Source organism: Dermacentor variabilis, chromosome 3, assembly GCF_050947875.1.
Source record: "Dermacentor variabilis isolate Ectoservices chromosome 3, ASM5094787v1, whole genome shotgun sequence".
Classification (NCBI taxonomy): Eukaryota; Metazoa; Arthropoda; class Arachnida; order Ixodida; family Ixodidae; genus Dermacentor; species Dermacentor variabilis.
The window spans coordinates 122,828,179-122,855,846 of record NC_134570.1 but is presented as its reverse complement, the minus strand read 5'-3'; the positions used below and the strand labels follow the sequence as shown (position 1 = coordinate 122,855,846).

The following is a 27,668-nucleotide window of genomic DNA, read 5'->3' as shown; positions in this document are numbered from 1 at the left end:
TGATACGTTCTTAATGATGCAGGCAACCTTGTAAAGAAAAGCAGAATAGAATGCCGTTATATATAAACTGCGGAAAAGGGGGGGCGATCTATCAATAAGCTCATTGTTATTACGTGATGCGTTTTTCTTTTCTTTTGTGACGCTATGAATGTGTTACTGCATGTAGGATGTTAGTCCTCACATTGTTCCATACAGTAAGACAAATGACTGAAATTCTGCCAAGTAATCATTCTTAGTGGGTGTAATAATTAATATACAAATAGCCTTTATTAGGAGGTAACATGCCCCACCACCTCATCGATGTTACGGTTATGATTAAGAGCCGAGACCAAAGTGACACCAAGGCATATGCGGTGTCCCTTTGGTCATCACATATACCTTGGTGTCATGTGGTGTGAAAACACAAAGTTACCGCGACCTATTCACAGAATAATATCGCTGAACCGCATCTTGTGGCGGCTGGAAAATATTACTTCCTTTGTTTTATCCGATAACCATCGTCACAAAAAAATAAGTTGGGCATTAGCCAAATATTTTCCAACTCTCCTTGGTTATGTCGATGGAGGAAAATGGCAGTGTCATCTGCTTGCATAATCGTGTCACAGTTTTGCATTTATGTGACCTCAGTGGCGTACGAACGTTGCTACGATGCCGTGCAGAATAATGTGAAAAGTTTGAGCGCATAGAAAGCCCCGGCGACGTCGTACGCTGACCAATATTTTACTTAGTAGCCTTCCTTCCGACGTTGTGTTCAACTACCACAGCCAGCAAGCCGCAGCCGTTCCTCCCAGTACTACGACAATCAAACGTGCGGCACTACAGCTAAATCAAGTCTGCAAGCCCCCGCTGAATTTATTCGCATTGGATCGTAACGGCGTGAGAAAGCTGTTTGTGTGTTCAACAGGATGCAAATACTTCGAAGACAACTGCTTCATCGCGTTGCCATGGACGATGGAGGCGGTCACATGCAACAGTCGCAGCATTTCAACATGTACGAGCAAAAATTGCTGCTGTAGTAATGGAGCAAGCCTCTTTTCCAAAGAATGAGCGTTCCTAATACTGAGCGAAGGAAGCAGAAGCTCCATGTCGTGATGATCGATACACCGCAAAAGTCCATCGTTCAGCTGAATGTCATCGACGTGTCACGTGTTCCTACCGCAAGAAAGGACATATTTATATTTACATCTTGTAGCCAAACAGAAAGCATTTGTTTCTCTAACTAACCGAGCACACCACACTGCCGAATATGAAACGGAGGAGGAGAAAAACGCCAAACCACAAGTGCTGCAGGCGTTTCGCGTTTGAGTTAGCGCTGACAACGATGCTTCCTGCAAGCTGTCATAACGGCTAGAATAACTTCCGAAGAAAACCAATATTGGGCAGACCGAAGCTTCATGCTTAGGTACAGTCACTTTGCCTACCAAAGCTTCCTGCAAAACGCAAATGACTAAAAGAAAAAAAAGAAGAGAAAAAAACTAAGTTGCCTGCCTGCCTCGGCAGAATCGATTCGACAACGTTCAAAGTTCACTGGAATCGCGGAAGTCCGAGACATATGTTTAATTGTTACTGACGTCCCATTTCGAAAAGAGTTAGAAGAGGTGAATTAAAAGAAAAAAGTTTAAAGGAGACTCAACTTCCAGCTGACGTCGATGAAGAACAATACAACGTGCTCTCAAGCAACCACCGACTCGAAGCTTTCCGAGTTTATCCCAGAGATTTCCCACTACTGAGGAATAATAATAATATAATATTTGGGGTTTTAAGTGCCAAAACCACTTTCTGATTATGAGGCACGCCGTAGTGGAGGACTCCGGAAATTTTGACCACCTGGGGTTCTTTAACGTGCACCTAAATCTAAGCACACGGGTGTTTTCGCATTTCGCCCCCATCGAAATGCGGCCGCCGTGGCCGGGATTCGATCCCGCGACCTCGTGCTCAGCAGCCCAACACCATAGCCACTGAGCAACCACGGCGGGTCCACTACTGAGGAAGACACTACGCTTCTCAAGGGTGGCCGTGGATTGCAGTGCAGTTGCCGCTTCTCTCGCGGGTAGGCGCTGCTATCAGCGTTCCTGAGTCGAGGTGGGGCGTTGAGTGGAGAAATGTTCCAGAATACGGGAGAATGTCTTACAGTGAGAATGAGGCGTTGTCACTGTGCACGGAACTCTATTGCGTCAACTCTTGCATGACAAGAGCAGGAGGGGCGTCGAACTGCTTAAATTTTTTTTACCCCCCAATCTTCGCGATCGGCCTTCATTTTCAAACTACATTGTCTCCGGTTCCGTTACCGCTTAGATTCACAATAGAAACCGCCTTTGTCTCATCACAACTGGACACCTTGCTTTATGAAATTGATGTTATTAAAACTCTCTATGGTCTACTTACATTAAGATGTCCAGCGTCAGTGAGCCCGGAACATTAACACCAGCCCAGGATTTGTTTGGGAGGAGGCTTCATGCATTGCCATCTATCCGTTAGAACAACATAGTTTCTCAGCAACAAAGTCGGCAGAACTTACTTTCCGTACGTCCTCTACCGAATTCCTTCTGAACAAGCTTGGAAAAATAATTCGTCCTTGAATAAAGAACTCACAGCGTGATATCTAGGTAGACTAGTTGATTGAGTGTTGGAGATGGTGCCTTAGTTGAAGCAAATCTCAAGAGAACTTACTCAAACAGAAGCTCTTTATAACATGTTTACTCAGAAGTTTACAACAAGTTTACTCCTAGCTCACCACAACATGAGTACTAAGAAACATCCAGAGCTAAAAAAATAATATTTCTAGTTCGGTGTAGGACGCCCAGGCTTCCGTGAATGTTCTTCAATGTATGTCTCAGCCGGCACATGAGAAAGACTGCTCCAAGAGTGACTAGGCCGGCATATCGCCGTTCATCGGGCTGTCATCACATCCAGTCGCAGTGGCAGCAGTCTCGTCGGCTGAGCTGGTGCTCGGTGGCAGATCTGCACGAGTAAGCGACAACCCAGGGTACTTGAACGTGCACCTGAAGCTTCATAGAGGGGAGTAGGAAGAATTTCACTTTCATAGGAATGCTGCTGCTTATGCGCACCAGAACACTCAGTCTCGTGGCACAGTAACAGAACATGTATGTCATCACAACGGATTGGCAAAGGCAACGTACATAAAGAACACACATCATGCCACGTATATACCACATCGTAGATACACACACACCATAGACAACACAGCCAGATCTTAAACGCACACACAGTGAAAAAGAAGTCCTAAAGTGCGCGATAAAGATGATTAAATGTTTTGGGAGAAAGCGTATTACATCACAAATTGAAAATGACCTTAAAACAGCGATGCTCATTTTATAGGCCAAGCCAGGAACTAAACGTACTGTATAATGTAAAAAAGCCAAGTTTCTTTAGTTCCTTTCTTAATTTATTTTTGGTACAAGCAGCAGCCTTCTCTTTAAGCTCTGCATTAAAGCAAGGTACGCTTAAATATTACGGTGCCGCAGGTACGTGTCGCCCTAAAATATTGCCGTTGGTCAATGCGTTGAATTTGTGAACGCGAATTTAATCAGTGACATGCAGTGTCCAAACCCCGAGTTAAGTGTAGTTGAAAAGTTCATCGGTGTTGTGGAGTAGGAAATAATAGTGAATTAAGGCAACGATCTCCTTATTAAGCATGTGACGATCTGTCTAAGCCTTTGTTTCCGTAAGGAATATTTTTGTAAAGCTTGCGTGGCGGTAGTTTTTACAAACTGCTACATCAAGCTTCTCATTGAGTCTAGTGGCTCGTGGCGGCACCTTGTGGCGCTTTGTTTAGCTATCTATGGGCAGTGGCATCTATGGGCAGTCGGCATACGAACGTTTTTGAGTGAACGTGTTTGAGTGTTTCGCGCGCTTGCATGGTTAACGTCATCGCGGAGACCACGGGAGTTCGTATGACCGTGCACAACGGGTGACACCAGCACGACGCCAGGCAAGTGATGAAACATTCGTAATGCCAATCGCCTGACAAATGCAACAAACGGACGTTGAGAACTAGGCCTAATTTATCGCGACCGCTAAAGCATGACTAGTGTCGGCGGACTGGCATCACTACAGTACGTGCGGCAATACCGCGCAAATGGCAATGTGCGATTGCATATGAAAACGCATCCTCCAAACTTTTAATCAAAAGACAGCCCCCCCTTAACGTCAGTATGTCTAAAGCACGCAAGCGCACAACGAAAAAGCCGGAAGCCGCAGTGGAAGAATCGGACATGGTACAATGCGGCAACTGTGCAGACTGGACCCACTTGAAGGACTCCCCTTTCTCCAGTTTAGAAGTGGCCGAGGGGAAAACATACACATGCGATTTCTGCGCCAAGTTATCTGCAAAGTACACCACAATAGCATTGCAGGAGAGAAAAATGAGGGAAGAGCTTAACCTGCTGGTGGAGACAATGAAATACCAGTGGCGAACAGCTGAAGCTACAAAAAAAAGCAGAAATACAAAAACTTACTCATGAGCTCAACGCAGAACGTACTTTACGTGAAGAACTCTTGGCGAAAGTGAGGGCTCTCCAAGACTGCGTTGAAAACCCCAGACCCATGTACCATGCCACCAGGCCGAAGACAATGGCACTGCTATACCCGAAGACGACGTTGAGACATTAGACAGAATTGCCCACTCGCCCTCCAGCCTACAACAAATTTCTAAGAAAACAACAAGCTACCCTACAGAAAACGGCGAGTCCGGGGAGGAAAACAAAGCAGGCCCATGGCTCAAAGTGGGGAAAAACAACCGAGCAGTGCAACCCCGAAATGGACATCTGACAGCAGACTACAAAAGCCAGAAATCTGCTTCGAAGAAACATAACCAACACGAGCAGCAACCCAAGGACACACTACCGCAGCGTATACGCACAGTGGTGCTCGGAGACTCCAACGATCATCGCCTAAAGAGGCAGCTATATAAAGAAGTCAGCGAATGGAGGCTTCGCGTCACTACGAAATCTGGGGCAACAGTGGAGGAGACCCTTCTTCGGGCTGAAAATGAGATCGCACGTGCAAACCCATATGCACTTGGGCTCGAGCTAGTACTTGACGTTGGAACCACGGCCATACTAAATCAAAGAGAAGCAAACGGATCCATGGAGCAGCTAAAACCAAAACTGCAATCTTGGAGCCAAAATACACCTCAGCACCACTACATAATATGTGCCACACCGGAGCTGACGTGACGAGGTCACCAGGTGACAGCCGGCTGCCAAGAATGGAACAAGAAAGCCAGCGCAATATGCACCAAGCTTGGCCCTCAAGTAGAATTCGCCCCCATAACAGACCAACTAGAGAATGAAAGCCTCAGTGACATACACAGAATCAACAGGAAACCGCATTGGACACCTTCTGGCTGAAAAAGTCCTACATTTTTTAGGGGCCAACAAAGGGCGATATGCCAGCTTCCCGGGCAACCGGTGACATGCCACAGGACACGACCAGACGAATATGAGGACACTGCTCAAAGTTATGTCAACCAGCACTAGCCCAGCTAAGCCAACCAAATCGCCGAAGGTGAATGCCGGAAAAGAGGCATCCGCCACGCAAAGAAGAAAACTAGAAAGCCTCCCGAACCCACAAACACTAATGCAATAAAGGAGGAGGCACAGAAAGAGGAAATCTCGAAGCAATGAAAGAAAATTAAAACTATCCTCTTAAACACGCAAGGCGGCAATAATATAAAATGGGCTGAACTACAAAATCAGATAGAAGATGAAGACATTAACGTATATGCACTTACAGAGACTCACCTTTGAGACGATGAATAACCCCTCCTACATGCAGGAGTCAACTGGATTGGCCAAAACAGTCGAAGGGGGGTAAACGAGGAGGTGGAGTTGGCCTCATCCCAAAAAGCCAAAGCGCACTAGCAACGAAGAGCCACATCCAAGAACATATGTGGACCACAGTGAAAATTGATAAATGCCCACTCAACATATGTGTCGGATGCATGGCCACTAGCTCAGAACAACAAACATGGAATGAAAATATCTGTGACTGCATCAAAAAATGTGTAAAAGAAACCTACAAGAATAAGCCAGTCCTCCTTATAGGAGACTTCAACTGCCATATAATTACTTACACCTACGGTATAAGGGCATAAAGGCCCTCTGGATGCAATGACTCGTCTCTATCGAAACAAAATTCCGCCCAATCCCAAAGCTCCAAGAAACCAAAAGCGAAAGCGAATGGAGTAAAGAAGTGAACCAATGGATAACACAGATAAGCACAGACATCTGGCGCACAGTGACCGGCAGTGAACCTGGCAGTGAACCATACTACAGGGGGAACACACCGAGCACACTACTCTTCCGAGCTCGCACAGGATCTTTCGCCACTCAGCAACGACGGCATGAACTGTTCGACTCAGACCCTTCGTGCCGTTTGTGCAGTGCCCTCGGAGAAACAGTTGCCTACGTGTTGCAGGTCTGCCCACGCCTGCATGACAAACCCCGAACACCACCAAGTTTGACTGAACTCTTGGGCCTGTCCGGTCAAATGGATTAGTCACAAATCGATCGGATCCAGTCAACGAAGAGCCTATTGCTGCGATGGGAACGGCTCTGCAGACAAACCGAAAGCACACCAGCCGGGTTAACGCCCAACACACCCCCTTTGCCAACCGCGCACATCTTCACACCACCTCTTGGACAGCGATGCACAGACGACGGCTGCGCAGAGTGCAGAGTGGAGCCACACAATACTTGGTAGAGTCGTCGCCAATCGTTTCTCAAGAACCGCGTGGAGCCCAGCCAGATCCACCCATGCGACGGTAGCCATAACGTTGGCTGCAGGCTACGAGACACCACCCATGCTATAGTGAACTAGAAGGAACTTCTAGAACACCATACCCATGCGCCGACATGGCCCTCAGTTGGCGACGCCAAACTTGGCTTGGCTCGTCTTGGCGCGGCACTGTCTGTGGAGCTGTGAACGAAGGGAGGGGAGTGCTCATAGATTGTTCTGCGAAATTGTGGTGAAACTCTACAGAGCACGAAAAAAAAAAAACAGAGCGAAATGTGAGAGATAGCAAAAAACTTTATTTTTCCTGTGTCACCTAAAACGCCTGCCCTGTGTTAAAAGGGACTACGAACAAACTTACTTACTTACTAGCTAGAGTCTGAAAAATATTTGTGTCATGAGAGCTCCGCCGTCGAAATAAGATAATTAAATGTTTGCATGTTAACGATTATGTCACTATCAACACTTTACACCAGCAGTTAAATAGAATACGGTAAATCACTACAGCGTTAGCTTTGTGTGCTCTCAAGTTGTATTGAAAACCAATAAAATTGCATGTTTTACTGCCAAGGGTTGCATATAAAGTGATCCAAGGGTGTTGTACCTATAACCTGAGAATTTTACTTTAGGCTCATGCTCACTGAACGCAATTATTTCGAGAATTGTTATTTTGTCAAGTCAGCGTTCTTCCCTAAGCTGGCCAGGTTTTGCGATACCTTAGACTCAGCAGACCAATTGCAATGCCTGCTCACTGACCTGGAGAGGCAAAGCAGAAGAGTGGGTCTAAAAATTAATCTGCAGAAAACTAAAGTAATGTTTAATAGTCTCGGAAGAGAACAGCAATTTACAATAGGTAGCGAGGCACTGGAAGTGGTAAGGGAATACATCTACTTAGGGCAGGTAGTGACGGCGGATCCGGATCATGAGACGGAAATAATCAGAAGAATAAGAATGGGCTGGGGTGCGTTTGGCAGGCATTCTCAGATCATGAACAGTAGGTTGCCATTATCCCTCAAGAGAAAAGTGTATAATAGCTGTGTCTTACCAGTACTCACCTACGGGGCAGAAACCTGGAGGCTTACGAAAAGGGTTCTACTTAAATTGAGGACGACGCAACGAGCTATGGAAAGAAGAATTATGGATGTAACTTTAAGGGATAAGAAAAGAGCAGATTGGGTGAGGGAACAAACGCGAGTTAATGACATCTTAGTTGAAATCAAGAAAAAGAAATGGGCATGGGCAGGACATGTAATGAGGAAGGAAGTTAACCGATGATCATTAAGGGTTACGGACTGGATTCCAAGGGAAGGGAAGCGTAGCAGATGGGGGCAGAAAGTTAGGTGGGCGGATGAGATTACGAAGTTTGCCGGGATGGCATGGCCACAATTAGTACATGACCAGGGTTGTTGGATGGAGAAGTGTGGGAGAGGCCTTCGCCCTGCAGTGGGCGTAACCAGGCTGATGATGATGATGATGAATATTTTGCGATATTTATATCAGAATTGCACTCGTCTTATTTAACTACTACTACTACTACTACTACTGCTACTACTACTACTACTACTACCACTACTACTACCACTACTACTACTACTACTACTATTACTACTACTACTTTTGTTGATATGTGGGTTATGGCGCGAAGGCCAGATATGGCGAAGGAGTGTCATACACATGGTGATGGTTTTTCAATGAATTGTTTATGAAACGTAGAATAGTACTTTGAATGGTGGCTATAGCCTGACTGCAAAATGGCCTAAAATCGATCGCTTTAAATTGCGCAAAATATATAGGTATTAAAACAAAGATATTGACCAGAGATGTGAACTATGACCAAAATTTTTTTGTTACGGAAAGATGATGTAATAAAGCGTGTAGGTGAACGTAGCACTACTGCCTTATCAGGGCCTTTGAATGCGAGGGCCTGAAGACACGTGCTGCAGTAGGTGTACCTAACGCAGTAGCAGACTTTGGTAAGAGGCCGTACTAGGTAACTTTTCAACCGATGATGTGCAGTGTAAGAGTGTCATTTAAAAATATAAATCCATTATTCGACACCAAATTTGTTTTAGTGCCAAGAAACTTCGCTGGATGTAAAGGGTATACGCTATCGGTAAGCTAAAGGAAAGTGACTTTTCTTCTCGATTTCTGTTTCCCTGCACTCCACAAGGACGTGGATGACGGTAAGCCTTTCACCACATCTACCACATGCTGGAGGTTCATCACCAGTCAGAAAGCAGTTCTGTGTACCGTATGTGCCATATTTTTAGTCGAGCGATCATGACATCGGTTTCTCGCGATTTGCTTAACTATGGCTTAATTAGATTAAGTTCATTCGAGGTTTGGGCATCCGACAAGCTTTGCCAACAGTGTCTTGATTGCTTCCGAATGAAAGGTTTCAAATCTACGGCGGGGACAGCTATAGAAGAATTCCAATCTTTTGTTGCTCTGGATGTGGCGCTTTTGTAGGCGAGCACATCACCCTCGATGCCTCTGTGCCCGGGCACCCAGCATATTATGAAACGTTGATTGCATGCATAAACAGCGCGCAAGACTGTATAAAGATAAATAAATATAGGGTTTTTGTGTTTTTGTAGTGATACTAAAGCCTTGACAACGCTTTGAGAGTCGGTAAATATATTTGCCTTTTCTATCTTTAATTGCTTGGTGTGTTTCACAGTCAGTAATAGTGCATAGGCTTCAAACGTAAAGATACTTACTTGCTCATGCGGAATGCCAGTCTCCCGAAAGGGATGGACCAACTGCTGCATAAGACACGCCGACTTGTGACTGATCCATCGGTTAAAACTCCGGGCAGCAGTACTTTGACCGAAGCTCAAGGAAGTGCATTCGAATGTGCCTATCGGGAGCACGCTTACTGACTTCAAGGAACGACATGTCCCATTCCACGAGCTGCCACTGCCACCGTGGTGGCAGCTTCGCCTCTATTGTAAAAGCGTTATTTCTGTTCCTGTTCTACACTTTCTTTTGCTGTTCGAGATTACATACTCTGTCACCTAGACAGCGGATCAATCGCGATCAACATCGGCGCACTCGCGCTAGCAAGGCGCGGGTCCTGGCATAATGGATGCTGCGGCCTGACACTGTGGCACCGTCTAGCATGTGCTCGACGAATGGCGGCTCGGAGGTTTCAATGCACATAACTTCGCGTCCTTTTTCTCATTCTATTTGGGTGCTTAGGAATGTACAGAAAAAAGGGTTTGTGATAAAATGACAGGAATTACGGCAGACAATACGCAGACATTGTTACCGCACGTAAAACTCTCGCAAGTAGGGAATGACGGAGGTACATATGACACACAAAGTCTTCATACAATTGGCTTCTCGAAAGAGTGCAAGAATGAACTTGCTATCGCAAGCAAGAAAAGGGCGTTTACCCCTTTAAACTCACTGGGGCGTCCTTCCGTCATCGCAATATCCGCCAGTCTGAGGTAGCTGCGGATGATCAACCAGCAATCGTCGCCGATATCTGCGAGCTGCAACCGGCCATCATCCTGCGGAGGGCATTCCACCCCGTGCGCCACCACTCCGGCCAACCTCATGAACTGGTGCAGACTGTAGTTGCGCAGCTGTGCCAGTGCGTGTTTGACCATCGCCTTGGCCTCGTCGCCCCTCACGGCAGCACCCTCCCGCACCAGGACAAGGAGGCGCGGATGGTCGTGGAAGAGCTCGAGGGACCGAGCGCCCTCGACGCTCTCTCGCTCGCCCAGCACGAAACGAGCCGCTGCCGAGATGTGCTCGGCGTTTCGTCTTGTGACCACCTAGAAGTGTACAGCAAACATTTTTGCAGCATAAAAGGGGCCTTGCGAAGCTCTTCTTTAAAGCCAGAATATTTGCTTTAAATACAGTCCGAACTTGTCAAAGAACCCAGAACAAAATGAATTAAGACAATTAGAACGCACATAAATCCAAGTTATCGGTCAGATAAATTTCAAAAGAGAAGCGAACTTAGAATTTTACTCTCAACTCGAATTTTTGCAGCCCTAGATGTCACGTTTCACACCGCCACGAATTCGTCGGGTTGCGTCAATAGCAGCAAGGTATTAAAGGAAGTCGGCGATCCATGGTTGCCAAGTCTGCTGAGTCTGTCGACGGCGATTTCACATGCGTTCTCATGGCCTCAGGTAAGATCTCGGAGGCCATGTTGTCACGTTTATGGTCACACACAGCTTTCACGAGGTGGCCCTTGGCGCGCGTCAAAGTGCTCGGCATGTTGAGGCGTCGTTCCCATGGTTTCGACGCTTCGCCCGTGGCTGTGAAACGTAATGCCCAACACTTTTATTTTTCGGAACACTCGCTATATAGTGCGAACGTCAATCGCAGATTACATTTTGAACCAATTACCACCACGCCATCTTTTTATGTCACGACCTGTCTACGAAGCACATGAAACCGTTGCTTCGAGGCTATTTCATTGGTGTCGCTCGACAACCATTCCCTGACGCATCATACTGGTAAACAAGTGTCCTTACGCAACGGCTACTATAGACATTCCAGAACACTGAGAAATAAGTGCATTTGTGAGAAAAGCAATGATGAGCGACTGCTCATGTGCCGATTGTCAGAAGCACAATTTCATTCAACAAGCCGTGGTATAGCTGAGGGGCTATGACGTTCTTCTGCAATGACGAGGTCGCGGGTTCGATGCTCAATTGCGGCGCCCGCATTCCAATGGGAGGGGAATGCTAAAACGCTCATTGAATGGAAATTAAAGAGAACAAAATAAGTTGAGCTGCATTAGTATGGCTGGCCTTTTTCTTTTTGACAATATCAAGAAAGCCACTCTTACTGACGAAAGAAGCAATTTCAAGTAGGAAAATAATCAGGAATAAACGGCGGGTGCCAACGCCGCCTTAAAGTTCCGTAACCGCTCGCTTTGATATCATGAATTTTTGAAAGCATCTCCCTGGGACTATTGAATCTTCTATCGTTGTAGATGGGATACACTGTATTAGAAAATAGCCAAATACAGAAGTTTCTATACCTTTTTACAACTTTTATAGCGCCACAACGGTTCAAATACGGGAAAATACTTTGAAATATGTGACGTCGGTCTTAAATACCGGAGCTGGGGTTACGGGAAAAAGGTCAATAAATCGAACATTGGCCGTCAGTTTCTCTTCGAGCAAAAGAAAGTAGCGTTTCAAAATAATGTCTTATCACACAAAACTAGTTCAGCGTTTGCCTTTCTGTTGAGGAACGCCAGATTGCCGGACAATACGTATAGCCAGCTGTACGACAGTCCTCCTTAGTACGCTGCACTGCTCCTGGGCGTTCAATTGTATAATCTACTCTAAAAAAAGTTGCAAAAAGAAGTCTAGCTGCAAGACCAAAGCGCGGAGAAAATGCGTGGAGATTGTACTACCCGACAGCCTCCTGTCCTGCGACGAGAAAAAACGGCGATCGATTACCTCGCCTAACTTGGGCCTCTTGCATAGCCCATAAATTGATTATACTGTTTTACCTTTGAATCGAGTCATCGCCCGTTTCACAGAAACTGCCGAAAGTCACTAGCGTGGAAAAAACTTGAGGCGCCAAATTTACACTGCAACTTTACTCTGGAAACGAATTCTTTGAAATTAACTTATTATTTTTGCGTTTACCACATCTTAAGCACTCAAGGGCCACGTCGAAGCCCTGCCATCAAATACACGCGGAAGAATACAAAACACAGGTTACGCAGTACCTGTATATCGGCCAGCACGTTGTAAGCGTAGGCGTTCGGCGAGTACAGCGGTCCCCTCACGGAGTTGCGCACTCCGAAGATTCGGTCGAAGAGGCAGCAGGAATTGCACTGCCACGTCAGGCGGAACTCGACGAGGCGCCGACTCGTGCGCGCAGCGTCCGCCAGCACGTCCATGTCGCGGTTGCACATCTGCACTCCTCTGACGATCACTCTGCACAGGTTGGTGTTGGACGCCAACGCCGACGCCAGTCTCCTCGGTAAGCTCCGGACCTGCTCCAGCGTCATCTCCAGCGTGTTCGTGACCAGCGTGATCTCGACGTCCGCGAGTGCCGACGGCGCCGAGAGGTACGCGCACAAAGCGGCGAACGCCGTTTCGTTGAAGAAGTCGCAGCGCACTCGAAGTGTCGTCACGTGACCGGCGAGATCGAAAACTTCGGACAACGCCCGGTCTTGCAGCAGGTGGGGCCTCTCGGGGAGCTTGAAGTGGGCGCTGTCGACGGTGACGCCGGTGATCTCGGCGCACCGCCCAAAGGCGGCCGCGTCCGCCAGCCCCACGTGGTAGTCCGCAACGATGACGCGATCGTGCAGGCCGCGCTCTCGGATCATTCTGCAGATGCTCTCGGGATTGGTTCTCGCCGGCAGGTGACTGACGATCACCGACCGCAGGGTGTCGCTGTCGGCGACCGCTCCGAGGAAAGCGCTGCAGTCCGCTTCGTCAAAGCTTCCAAAGTCGATGCGGAGCTCGCGAAGCGAGGAGTTCTTCCGGAGAGCCGTGTGCCACGGTTCGACGTACTGAGCCACACGGGGGTCCGGGACGCCGACGCGGTCGCGAACTCGCGACAGCATCGTGGAGCAGCGTTCACAGACTGACGAAGGCAGCCGGAGACAGCGTAGGGTGCTGTTCAGAGCCACCACTTTCGTGAACGGCGCAATCCTCCCTGCGCTGAAGAGCAGATGTACATGTTGCAGCTATGCGCTTGCAACTTAACGCGTCTATATATGTTGCATCCATGACAAAACGCTCGCATTGTACTACGCGTAGGCTTGACAGACTGAAGTTGATAGTTTTAGAGCTGCGAAAGTTGAGAGGGCGGCGCTTGAGCGAAGCTGAAGAACGAAGATATGCTACCGAGAAACGAATGAGGTAGTTGGTACATCTTGTTGATACAGTACGAAGAGACACACAAACGTACGTAAAGCGCTCAAATGCAACTGAACGGTTTATTCGAAGATTGGCCTTGATATAGAATAACGGCACGTCTTTTGCACCACCTGTAACAATTTTGTGTGAGGTGTTCGCCTTCTTTTCTAGATAGATACCTTGAAAGGCTGTTAAAGCGATCATTCTGGAATCATCTATGCCAGATGCGTTTCTTTTACACGGGATCAGCGTGAACGGAACAATGGCAAATAGTAACCAATCTTATGCAGCCTCGTAAGATGCAAAAATTTCGACAACGGTTACGCTTCGCCTTTAGGATTTAAACGCGATAGCATTCAAAGGTTCCCGACTGCTTCTCACGCCTCCCGGCAACTGCAGCTTATGTAACCGTAAGGTTTACCGGGAAACGCCGGCGGCGATCGCTGTGCGCGAAGACGAGCTTTCTGGTAGAAACGCGACCGCTAGTGTGGGCCGATCCCGGAGATTGTGAAGAGTCGCGCCAAAAAGAATTTTTTTTTTTTTTGGATAGATGGATGGATGGATGGATAGATGCTATGAGCGTCTCCTTTCGAACAAGGCAGTGGATTGCGCCAAAAAGCTTTTGTTATTATATTGCCTAATATCCTACCTATGTTAAAGAAAAGAAAAAGGAAAAGAAAAAAAACACGAAGAACTCCCATCACGCAACTTTCTGAACACCTTCTGGGAACTTGGTTTTTGTACGCCTCCGTTATTTGTCGTTTCTCTACTTTTCTTCCACCAATCTTCCGATCGCCTCTTACTAATCTCTATTGCTGACATATTTTGCTTCCCCCTGCTCTCAATGAATCCGAGGGCTTCAAGGAGGCCAGAAGTGCACAAATCAACCGCTGGACAGATATCCTTACATTCTAATAAAACATACTCCATCGTTTCGTTAGATTTACCACTGCAATGACATGCTTCTTCTACCTTTTTGTATCTCGCTTTATAAGTGCGTGTTTTAAGGTATCCTGATCTGGGCCGCTCTTTTGTAGCGATGCCTTATGCCTTATTCTATGCTATTCTTATCATCCACCACACAGGGCCGCCTGATCCCGTTGATAATGTGGGCAGACCGTCGCTCTGACCACTGGCCAAGCGCGAAAAGCCAGAAAAAGCATAGAATGGGAAAAGGGATCGCTACGAAATACCGGCCCTGGCTTTGAAAAGACGAGACGGCTCGTGGCGGCACATCATGGCTGCCGCGGTATCTACACCACGCTTTTCATCTCAGGGGCCATGCGCAGACGCAGCGACGAGCAAATGTGTGATAAGCCGGCAACGCGAAGATAAAATGGTTTTCCTGTCGCTTTGACATTGCTGACACATTTTTTTTTCATTTATTTAAGGCAAATGAGCCACAGTTGCATCACTCAGGATGTTCTCGCGATCACAAAATCAGCCAATGGCTATTGGTTGGTCGATCTGCTTGCGTTGCCGCAGCATAACGACATTGCGAAAGCGAGTGAAAACGACTTTTCCCTGCTTTTGACACGATAGTGTAAATTCCCGGCAGCCGGTTGTAAAAAAAAGAAAAAAAAAATTGACGGGGAACGCCGTGACCTGAGATGAGGGTAATGCTTAACCACTCGTACCCGTTTTATTATAGCGCGTTGACACGAAATTCTTGTGAGAAAGCGTGCGTTGAGAGATGCCTTCTGAGCCTAGGTGTACGACAAAATACGTTCCAGGGATCCTTTAAGAATTTTCGTAAAAAATAAAAACAGGTTGTCGACCTCCTCAAGGGGCTCCTGGGAACATGTGAACCAGATGTAAGGGGTATTCCTTCATTTGCAACCAAATTTTACGACGCGACACTCTTTGGTCGGCTGAAGCGTTACGTCGAAAAGCAACGATCTCGTTTTGGCGAGGAATCAGCACTACTACTGACTGCTGGGCGTGTTGGTGATCCACACTCAAGAAAGAATGGCGCAAACGAACAGAGACGTTTTTTTCTGCGAAGCTGCCATTCAGGCCCGTTAAGCGCCGCTTGATATGAAATGAAGGATGGTTTATAGATTTTACTGACTACATCCCCAAAACAGGTGCAACACCGTTCAGTGCGTGATCTGAAGCCTCATGGGGAGCGTTCTATGCAACGCGGCATGACATTTACGTAACCGCACTCCAATACGCCGCGATGAAACCTACACTCTAATACCTTCACTATTAAAAAAAAACATTGCTATTTTGTTGACATTAGCTTATGCAGAATCTATATTTCCTTTTCCTTTCTTTAATAATTTGTACTTCATATGTTCGACCATATATGTGTCACGTTCGTGTTAAGTGATATAATATATAGGATTATTGGGTGCTATATTATGCGTATATTATGTGTATATTATAAAGGCTACTCAACAAAAGACCGTATTCACACTATCAATCAGGTGATAGAGAAATGTGCGGAATATAACGAACCCCTATATATAGCTTTTATTGATTACGAGAAAGCGTTTGATTCTGTCGAAACCTCAGCAGTCATGGAGGCATTACGGAATCAGGGTGTAGACGAGCCGTATGTAAAAATACTGAAAGATATCTATAGCGGTTCCGCAGCCACCGTAGTTCTCCATAAAGAAAGCAACAAAATCCCAATAAAGAAAGGCTTCAGGCAGGGAGATACGATCTCTCCAATGCTATTCACAGCGTGTTTAAGGAGGTATTCAGAGACCTGGATTGGGGTGAATTGGGGATAAGAGTTAATGGAAAATACCTTAGTAACTTGCGATTCGCTAATGATATTGCCTTGCTTAGTAACTCAGGGGACCAACTGCAATGCATGCTCGCTGACCAGGAGAGGCAGAGCAGAAGGGTGGGACTAAAGATTAATCTGCAGAAAACTAAAGTAATGTTTAACAGTCTCGGAAGGGAACAGCAGTTTACGATAGGTAGTGAGGCACTGGAAGTGGTAAGGGAATACATCTACTTAGGGCAGGTAGTGACCACGGATCCGGATCATGAGGCTGAAATAACCAGAAGAATAAGAATGGGCTGGGGTGCGTTTGGCAGGCATTATCAGATCATGAACAGCAGGTTGCCATTATCCCTCAAGAGAGAAGTGTATAATAGCTGTGTCTTACGAGTACTCACCTACGGGGCAGAAACCTGGAGGCTTACGAAAAGGGTTCTGCTTAAATTGAGGACGACGAAACGAGCTATGGAAAGAAGAATGATAGGTGTAACGCTAAGGGATAAGAAAAGAGCAGATTGGGTGAGGGAACAAACGCGAATTAATGACATCTTAGTTGATATAAAGAAAAAGAAATGGGCATGGGCAGGACATGTAATACAGAGGGAAGATAACCAATGGTTATTAAGGATTACGGACTGACTTCCAAGGGAAGGGAAGCGTAGCAGGGGGTGGCAAATGTTCGGTGGGCGGATGAGATCAAGAAGTTTGCAGGGACGACATGGCCACAATTAGTACATGACCGGGGTTGTTGGGGAAGTATGGGAGAGGCCTTTGCCCTGCAGTGGGTGTAACCAGGCTGCTGCTGCTGCTGCTGCTGATGATGATGATGATATTATGCGTAGTATGCACTATGCGTCACTGTACTATACTACAGAATACCATGATCAATTTAGTGTTTACAATTTTGTACTTATCCCTTATGTAATGAATAGATGGAAGCTATTAGGGTAAATAAAGATAAGACTCTATGAATTTGGTAGATGGCATTGCTTCCCATTTAAACACGCAGAAAATCAAGCGCGGTCCCGCTGGCCGAGGCATTCTAGAGTCACAGTAGAAAGTTAAAACTCACGAAACCCGATTTTAGAAAGTTCCCAACCAAACTACGAAATTTACATTCCCTGGCAGCTACCCATAGGGTTCAATGTTATCATCAACCCGAATTAATGAAGCAAACTTGGCCGACCTCGGCTTAACGAACTTTTTCCTGAAATGAATGAGTAAAACAAATGGTGATTTCTTTACAATTTTGACACGGATGGCTTCTTAATCGAGCGTGCGCTCTAAAGCTATTCCGTTGAAACATCTAGGCGTCATGGCCACATCCATAGCTTTGTTTAGACGAGGCTGCACGCCGCGTCTAAGCACGGAACAGCCGAATCAACACCGCCTCCGTAGGGGCAGAGGCGGTTGCTTTTGTTACTTCATGGTTTATGCGACAGATGGCGGTATTAACGGCAAATGCAATGCCGTGGTAGCCTTTGCGTGCCGCTAGGTTACAATTTTAAATGTCGAAGAACAGAAAAATTTCCTTCTAGATTTCACGAACTTCCCGATTTAACGAAATAATTCAAGTGTGGTCATCACTTCATTAAATCGAGTTTCAACTGTACACAGCATTCGCAGATCGCGCCGTGGGTCCTACAAGTTATGAAATTCGCGTGGATAAATCACTATTTGCGCAGCGCAGTAGAACTGATGCAAGCACCGCAAGCCCCATACACTCCCGCGGTACATCATTTTACTTGTCTCAATTTGTTATCCGCCGTCTGTCTACGGTTGACACAGGCGTTAGTTCCAACATTAACTGCTCCTATAGGGGAACTTCTGACACATAGCTGAAGGTCCCTTTCTATCCGTGGCTTTAGGAGCACTTGAAATACTTACAAAAACCCGGCAATATCCATGCACAGGTCTGCATTCAGTTCCTCCAGCGTGGTCATGTTGCAGAACGCTTCAGCGAGAGTCGGCAAAACCGTCCCCTGGTCCTCGTACAGGTCGAGCGACCTCAGCGTCAGCTTCTTGAGCGTGGCGTCCTTCTTGGTCAGGTACCGGGCGAACGGCTGGCCGAATCCGGCGGTAAACACGCACGGTCCGACGGCGAGCTCGGCAATGGTGTGGTTCCAAGTGAGCGCGCACAACAGCCGGTTCGCCCTCTCCGCGCTCAGCACGAGGACGGACACGTCGAGGTTCCTCAGGTGGTGCGTGCGCCGCTCCAGCAACGGGCCTCTCAGCTGCGTGATGTTTCGAAAGACCACTTGCAGACCACAGCCGACGGACGCGAAGGCGAGCTCCTCCAGGTGCGACAGCGCGTCCACCGCCTCGAGGACGCCGGCGTTTGTCTGGGCGATTCGCTCCAGCACCACGCACACGGTCACGCTTCTCACCGAGGCACTGCTTCGGAGAGCGGCGAGCAGGGTCGGCGGCTGCGCCGTGCTACCGTTGATCTCGACGGCCGTGATGCACCGGTGCTCGGTGAGCAGGTACTCGGCGCAGCGCAGAGCCGCCTTCTTGCGCGGGTCGTCCGACGTGCCGAGCAAAGCGCACGTGGAAGAGGGGGCCCGCACGACCGCCAGGCGAATGCCACCGGGGCGTCGATCGTCGCGAACCAGCTCCAGATACGCGCCGAGGAGCACTCGGCTGGTGCGGCGCAGGTGCATCAGTAGCTGACAGTCGGAGTCTTCGTCCTTGGTGCAACGGACGCGTACGCGACGGAGCTGCTTCCTTACGGCGCCGCTTTGACGCGTGCTAGCGGCATCCGCCGCGTGCGGAGCAGACGACGCGTCCGACATGGCCTGCGTTTCTCGTGGGTGGCGAACGAAGGGCCGGAACGGCTGAGGTACTGTCCTCAAGAAATCATGTGTGTGGCCTGCGTGAGTAAAGAGAGACGATACGCATCAAACGTGACTGAGCGTCGTAGTTAATTCGCTGTACGTGGTGCTGCTAATCTCCGATGGTACTATATTCCTCACGAAAAGAAAAATACATGCTCCCTCAGCGTGGCCCGTACATTAGGTATTATACCTCATGTTCCTCCTTTCTGTTTTAAACAGAATAATATGAAAAAAATGTACGGAAATTTTTTTCCGGACATTCCATTCTACCGAGGAGCGTCAGTGAAAGCAACTTTATTACATAGCTAACCCTCCCCGCCCCTTTCCGTATTCAGAAATAAAGTTGACGGTCACTAAAGCATCCTTACGTAATTTCAAGGCCAAAGCATGAGGACTTGTATAAGTGATCACCTTAAATTAAATCTCCACCTTAATCCACTTTGCTCTAATATGTACCTACCCTAATTCACTTTATTCCACCCTAACCGACATTTAACTACGTTAATTCACCTTAATTCACCTTGCTCTAATTTGTCCCAACCTTAATCCTCTTTAATTAACCTTGCTCTAATTTGCACCAACCTTAATCCGCCTTAACCCACTTTAATCCACCTTATTCGTCTTTAGTTCACCTACCAAATTCATAAAACAACTGCACAACACACCAGCTTCACATTCAGAGAAAGCAGTGGGGATAGTAAGCGTAATCTGCGACGACAGTTTCGTGTTCCGGGCTTCGCAATACGCATCAATAGAAGTGTTGCAGAGAAATAACCTACCGTCACTTTTTCCTTGTACTTCCGAGTCATGTTACATATTTAGATAGTTTCACCTGTGTCCTTGGTAAAGTAGACACGGCACTTTGTTTATATTTCAAGAAAATAAGGCGCAGGTTATGGCTAATACACACGCAAAGTTCGGAATATGTGCCTTAGTTGAGGCGTTTCCAAAAATTACGTATTCAAGCGCCCCGGAGCATTATGAGTGTTTCGCGAGCGTGAATAATTTAGCCCGTTTCCTTGTCAGTAGAAAAATTTCCACGAAAAATAAATTTTGCGAAAATGAGAGGAAGTCTATGGCAAAGGTGTGTGTGAAGTTAAATGCATATCGGGAAAAAATGCTGCCTTTGTAAACAAATTAAGCGACAACTCGGAAGTGTCATACTGGAGTTATCAGCTATGGTTCTTAATGACCGAGATAACTCTATTTTAGACCTCCTTTATATTAACTGGAAAGGGGGGCTCGTGTTCAGCGCAATTTACGACGTAACTTTACCATTCCGGGCTTTATTAGAAGCACTGCAAGAAATTACAGAACACCCGGTATTTTTGCCTTTTTTGCGTTGTAAGATGTTTGTTGTAGGTTTCCCTAGTGTCCTCAGTGAACTACGAAAGTCGCCTTGTTTTTCTTCGCTTAAATTAGTCGCAGGTTATGGGCATTGTATGTATGAACGAGGTCCGAAGTGTGTGATCAATTCATGGCCTCAGCAGTACATTACGCATGTAGGCTATCCAGAGCTTTATAACTGTGTTTTAGTAACAACGCATAACGTAAGCTGCTGTCCTGGGGAACTGTGCACATTTAGTGAAAATGGGGATTGTGGCTCATTTTCTCGCAAAGTAAAATGCCGGTGGATGAACCGCTGCATTTGTAAGAACTTATTTACCAAGTTCCCGAAGATGCTTACGCTGGCAGGGATTCAAACGAACCAGTCATTTGACGATGAATTTGGTGTTTTGTGACTCAAAGACCAAGTAAATGGCCAAAGAACGGCAGGCTAGCGTTGATGAGTTGGCAATGCAGTGATGAGCTACGAGAGGTAGATGCAACGTGGCTGTAGAGGGGCCTTAAAACAGTCACTCTAAAGTGCTTAAAATATGTATGTAATAATATTATGGAAATGACTAATGAGGTGTACTATAAACACGAAACAGACGTTGCGGAAAGATGATATGTTATACGAAGATATGTCAGTCGTAAAATCCAGTCATGCAGAAGCCATATTTTAAAGTGCGTGGTTAAATTACAAGCAAAGTGGGTTTTTTTTTTCGTTGTAACTGCCTCCCAGTAACAGCTTCGCTGGAAATTAGGTTGTGATTCTGCAAGGTCACAGCCATGCAGAATGCGATGCATAGCGTCGATGCAACTATTATGGGGTTTTACGTGTCAACATCACTTCCTGATTATGAGGCACGCCGTAATGGGGGACTCCGGAAATTCCGACCACCTGGGGTTCTTTAACGTGCACCTAAATCTAAGTACACGGGTGTTTTCGCATTTCGCCCTCATCGCAATGCGGCCGCCGTGGCCGGGATTCGATCCCGCGACCTCGTGCTCAGCAGCCCAACACCATAGCCACTGAGCAACCACGACGGGTGTCGATGCAACAGCAGGAGAGGATAGTTCAAGACGGGTTTTTCGGTTTCTCTCGTTACATGTAAACTTTGGCGGTGAGAGACATCTGGCGTTACTCGCTAATGAAATGCAAATCGCCGGAAACAAACAGGGGGCCTATAACGTAAAACTATTCCAATATGTTTCTATTCCAATTTCCTGACGTCGAATTCGCGTAACCGCTGACGCAAGCATCGGGTGGTCACCCGTAGAGTTGTCTGAGTAGACCAATCAAACGCTTTCGTCGTTCATAGGAGGTTACTTTTGTTTGCTTGAAAAACGAATAACATTGCCTACACTGAGCGGCTTGTCTTATCTAATTGGCTGACAAGAGGCGAGGAGCACGCTGAAGTGGAGAGGAATTCAATGGGGCCGAGCCACTGCACTCAATATCGATAACTGGATGAAGAGGGTGGTGCCGGCGTCTGTGATTGGTCCGCTTTCCCTTACTTAGCTGGCGGTGGCTGGTCGACAATCGCGGCGGCATGCAACGGAAGCTTAAGAATGACACTAAAACGGATCCTCACCAAATAAGAGCTGGCAGAACGCGGTCGTAAACGTTCGGAAAGTGCTCGAAAACGTCACACGGCTACGCAAAATGTTTCATTATGCGCAAATAAACCCATGCTCTTGACAGGTGCGAGTAGCTAGTGCATCAGTGATTGGCAGCAGCCATCTTTTATTCCTTTCGGAACGGGGCAGCCAGCGGTTATTCAGAAGAAAATTCAGTTTGTTCGGCATATTAATGCATCTTTGACGCGTACACGTCATTCTGACGGGGTGAGTTCTTGCAGTTTTGTGACGTCTCGTGACAGGCAGGAGAAGTGGGTGCTGTCCGAACTTTTGACCAATAGCCGAGGGCTAGTGCCGAAAATGCATAGAATCAGAAATAACTATTTTTCTTTTGTTCGGTCAAATCATGCATAATCATGTGTACACGTCATATCAGATGGGGAGCTATCGCGGTTTTTGTGACGTCGCGTGACCTACAGTTGAAGTGGGCGTGGCCCAAAAAGTTTTTGACCAATCGCGGAAGACTGATGGCACAATTAGAATAGAAATGTTTGGAATAGTTTTACGTTATAGCGCCCCAGGTTCCGGCTTGTCGCACAGTATAGTTATCGTGATCCCCTAAGGAATGCGACAATTAAGCTACTGTCAAACGCAGTTTTTGTGTGACCAGCGGCTACCACGGACATTCATCGACGCGAGTCACAGCTAAGAGAGACGATGGCCAGAACAGCGGTGCGGACGTCAAGTAGTACGAAGCTACCGCGAGAGTTCTGTAACATCAGGTTGCAAAAAAAAAAGGAAGTAGTAATCATGGGCGCTATACGTAAAACTATTCCAAGCTTTTCTATTCCATTTCTGAAATCGGCCTTCCGCGATTGGTTAAAAACTTTTTTGGACCATCCCCACTTCACCTGTCCATCACGAGGCGTCACGAAAACCGCGATAGCTCCCCATCTGATATAACGTGTACACGCTGATTATGAATGATTTGACCGAACAAAAGAAAAATTGTTGTTTCTGATCCGACGCCTTTTCGGCACTAGCCCTCAGCTCTTGCTAAAATGTTTTCGGGCTGCACCCACTTCACCTGCCTGTCACGCGACGTCACAAAACCGCAAAAACTCACTGCGTCAAAGTGACGTGTACGCATTAAAGAAGCATTAATATGACGAACAAAACTTAATTTTCTTCCGAATAGCCGCAGATTGCCCCGTTCCGAAAGGAATAAAAGATGGCTGCCGCCGATCGCTCAGGCACTGGCTACTCGCACCTGCCGGAGAGCATCGGTTTGTTTTCGCACAATAAATCTTTTTGCGTGACCGCGTAACCTTTTCGAGCGCTTTCGGCACGTTTACGACCTCGCTCTGCCAACTATTCTTTGCTGAGGATTCGTTTTAGTGTCATTCTTAAGCTTTCGTTGCACGCCGCCGCGATTTTCGACCAGCCACTTCAAGCTAAGTAAGGGAAAGCGGACCAATCGCGGACGCCGGCATCACCCTCTTAATCCGGTTATCGATTTTCAGTGCAGTGGCTCGGCCACTGCACTGAAACGTTAAACGTTAATGTTTAACGTTAAAGAAACAACGAAGACACCGCCTTCCGCCGCGAGTGCATGCGTGGGTATGCAGCACATGGGCACCTGGGGAAGCGACGTAGGTGTACAATGGTAGCCCCATGCGCCATTCTTGTATACGCCAATTTTCGTCGTGTATCAAGGAAATTTTCTCCATCACTGAAACACGTTGTCACGATCGATGTGTTGTGCAACCGCCCTTGAATTTCTACTGCAACGTCGAAGCACGCTGTATGACACGTTTGTGTGTTCAAGAAGCAACACTGACAGATTCGCACGCGAAAAACCTTTTAATTCGCCCTTATAGCTGTAAACGCATTGCGAGCGGCTACGTAACAGCGTTTCCCTAGATTAGGCGTCTCAAGTAGGCTGTCTCGATGGGGTTGAGGCGCTCTCACCGCAGCCGCGTCGGAGAGAGTGCATCGAATCGCTATATTCGCTGACTGCGATCTATACTCCGTTCTATAGATCGTAGTCAACGCTGTGGAGGCTAGAGAGACTTCTTGCAGCGGCTTCGTTCGCACTTGGATATAGTTCGGTGCTTTTTTTACCGCAATTGTGCGGTTTTTTTTTTGTTTATACAGGCTTAGTATTGAACGAAACAAGTCTTAACCTCGGAAACAAACACACTGTGGTATATGGCTGCTAATGCGTTGTTTTAGATTATTTTTATTTTTGTTATTCTTTTTGGGTTTCTTTATTTGCAACCAATCGCCAGGAGCCTCACGCGTGCATGCTAGCTCGAGCGAACGTTGTTGGCGTACAGCGAAGCATGGACGGAACGCGCGGAGCGATAGCTTGTCTTGACCGAACTTCCTGCGTAGCTTCCGCAGCGTTCACTGCTATGTATGGAATGAAGTGCAGTGTCAAGTAATGCCCCGGTAAAGGAAATAATCACCGCCCCTTCCAGTACGTGAAGATGGTCGAACAGCGAAGCTGTGTTAGTTACACCTATAGGGTTACACCATGCAAGTCGAACTTTGCAAGCAATCTATATTGCAAATCTTTTGTTTCATCTATATTTCACTTCATTTTAGCTTTTGCGTGCTTCGCGCGGTGCGTATGCTTTAAGAGTGCTTTTTTTTTGGGGGGGGGGGGGAGGAGGAGAGTGTCTCCCAATTTTTCTTTTCTTTCGCGTGAGGCAGGCATTACGACGACAAGCCCGTTACCGAGCCAACTCTCGCTGACGCTTGCGGTAGCCAGCTTCTTCCTTCAGAGTACGCACTACTCCGGGTTTTCCCATAGTTGTATCTGGGATGGAATGTGTGGAAACACTAATTCAAAGCTCCGTATATTGGGCGCAACGCCCACGACTGGAGATGCGGCAGCTGCAATCGTTTTGACGATTGGTTGCATTGGTTTGACGAATGACGTCTTTGTGTTTCTTAATGAGGTTACACACACGCTCGGTTGCGACGGTGAGAACGACGTCAGTGACAGTACGCCCGCAATCCGCCATTGTTGCTTGAGTTCGATGTCTCGAGTTTGCTCGGTGGCGTGGTTAGCAGCTTCCGCCCGGCATTCTCGCTTGTGATTCTTCAAAATTATATTGCTTCAATATTGGATCTGTCCGTCACGTAAGACAATGAATGGCGCAGACCCCTTAAGCAATGGCTCATACACCCGTAAACACGGGTCTCCCCATTACGGCGACAGAAGTGAAATTCTACGCTGGAATGACGCGCCGCTACGGGGCCAGCTGTGGAAGAAGACGACGATGACGAACGCGGGAGCAGAGGCACGAGCGCGTTCGAGCGGTAGCGCCAAGGAGTGCCAAGGTGTGGAAGACGACGACGACGCTTGAGCCATTGCTGATGATGATAGCTTTAGAGAACGGCAACGGCGGCACAGAGTCTGCATAAACAGCTTCGCCGTGAAAAGCTAAAAAAAAAAAAAACAACGCCCTTCCACTCTGTGAAGAAGCATGACCAGTGAAGCTGCGCATGTGCGCCCCTTAATGGCAAACTGCACCTCTGCCGCGGGACGGCCCGGTATTGCACCACCTTCGGGGTCAGTCCACCTATGGGGAGTGCTTAACGCCGCCTGCTTCACCTCCGCCGCGAATCGGCACGGCATTGCACAATATCTTCTGGATTTTGTGTCAGCACACGGACTCGATCCTGGGGGAACTAACCCTTAACGGCTTCACTCTAAACACACACACACACACACACACACACACACACACACACACACACACACACACACACACACACACACACACACACACACACACACACACACACACACACACACACACACACACACACACACTAAAGTAGCGCCTAGTGCGCCTCTTCGCCTCTGCCTCGTCTCCTAGCAGCTGTAGCAGCGCCTCTATGACGTCCACAAGGAGACTACGGACGCGAGAGCCACGAGCATGGCCCGGCTCGACTGGCGCGCGCTCGCTGTCGCGGGGGCTGCGTTTTCGGCGCCCATCGCCCCCGGGCTTCCCCGCCGATGCTTCGGGCCACGTGCTGCGTTGCAAACGGGAGTGCATATTCAAAATTGCGCTTGCTCGGCCTTCCAAAAGACATATTGCGTCACGTCTGAGTACCTGCGATTTCCCAGCGCCGCCGAGCTTAACCAGATGACCATTGCCAGCGCAGTTGCGCTGCCTTCAGGAGCGTCAACGCTGATCGCCGCTGCATGAAAACGCCCTCGCGTCCGGCCCTTTTTGCTTGCGGGGATGGTTCATGCCAGCACAAGCGTTTTGCTGGCTTAGATCTTGCATAATGTACTTCCATGACACGGTGTACCCTAATAATAGTGAATAAGTGGCAGCCGCACCTTCGTCACAAGCGTATCAGTTTAAAGCCTCTAATAAAAGTGGGTTTCTTTTTCAGAGGGCTTTATACCATGTATCTAAACACACTCCGAGCACTTCTGTATATTGACTGATCGAATAGCGGGTGTTTTTACACTTTCAAACACGACAAAATTCAGGCTCCTTGCTTCTACATACATTCCATTATCGTACGTAACGTTACCTTTTCAAATTTTTCCTTCCGTCGAAGCTTTCCCACTACACCGCTCCGAACCACACCACCCTGGTGTGCCCTAGCGGGATAATTGCGCAAGCCCATCATTCCGGCCATGGGCCACGAACCACGGGCCTCGCAGCTCAACTAACGTTATTTACAATCTACAAAACTCACGAAAGAGGGCGTGCCTTCACGTTGACAAGTATTGCGTTACTTTCTTTTTACGGCGATAGTTCTACTAGTTCAGGTACAAACATAGAAAAATGTGTGGTTACGTAAATCTGTCCTCTAAGCTCAGCCATGGTCAAACTGGGACTCAGCCTGCCACTACCGGTGGCTGCTGCATAAGCCGCGTGGGCGTCTATATCATGAAAGCGATCTGCGATGTGGAGAAAGAGCGCTGAATGCCGGTAGCTTCGTACGCAATGCGCTTTCTACGCTTAGTTAGCGTAGAAGCGAGACGCAGCATGAGGGAAAATTTGCTCGCTGCTGCTGACTGAGGGCGGCGAGCAGCGTCTGTCTCCTTTCCCCAAAGCAAGCGAAACCGTGCTATTGCTCGACAGACTTGGTTTAACCGCGTTCACAAACGGCAATTCTTTTTCAGAAGCTTTAGTCTCGAGCAGCGCGTCCACATGGTGTTTTCTGTTTTTGAACCCACGTCGCTTTGGCCTGAAGCACGCCTATGTAGGCGCGCCTTCCAAGTGTGCATGAGCCAGTACATGAATTTTGGAGATATAAACTAAACAACTGACCTCTCGTATTGTGTTAACGAGTAAAACGCCATCAATATCTCTTGATGCACGTGCCAGGTGAGAAAGATACAAACCATCAGCTCGTGAATGCGCAACAAAATATGGGAAGAACTAGAAGAAAGAATGAGAGCTCACCTCCGATTTTCAGGATTGCGTGAAAGCGCGATCACTTGGTGAGTAAACGTGGTGTGGCTGTAGACCGGGGACCGGACTGCGCTGACGCACGCGGCGACGCACAGAACAAATAGTGTTTATGATGATGATAATGATGATGATA

General features: G+C 47.5%; 1 protein-coding gene across 1 annotated transcript; it reads right to left on the bottom strand.

Moving 5' to 3' along the window:
• Nucleotides 1–2,670: 2,670 nt before the first annotated feature.
• On the bottom strand, nt 2,671–27,668 carry LOC142576255 (uncharacterized). The gene is made up of 5 exons (XM_075686295.1): nt 27,527–27,668; nt 18,229–19,210; nt 12,464–13,406; nt 10,169–10,538; nt 2,671–2,961 (listed from the first exon to the last, which is right to left on the bottom strand). The coding sequence occupies exons 2-5, from the start codon at nt 19,131–19,133 to the stop codon at nt 2,870–2,872; spliced, it is 2,310 nt and encodes a 769-aa protein (XP_075542410.1). The 5' UTR covers nt 19,134–19,210; nt 27,527–27,668; the 3' UTR covers nt 2,671–2,869.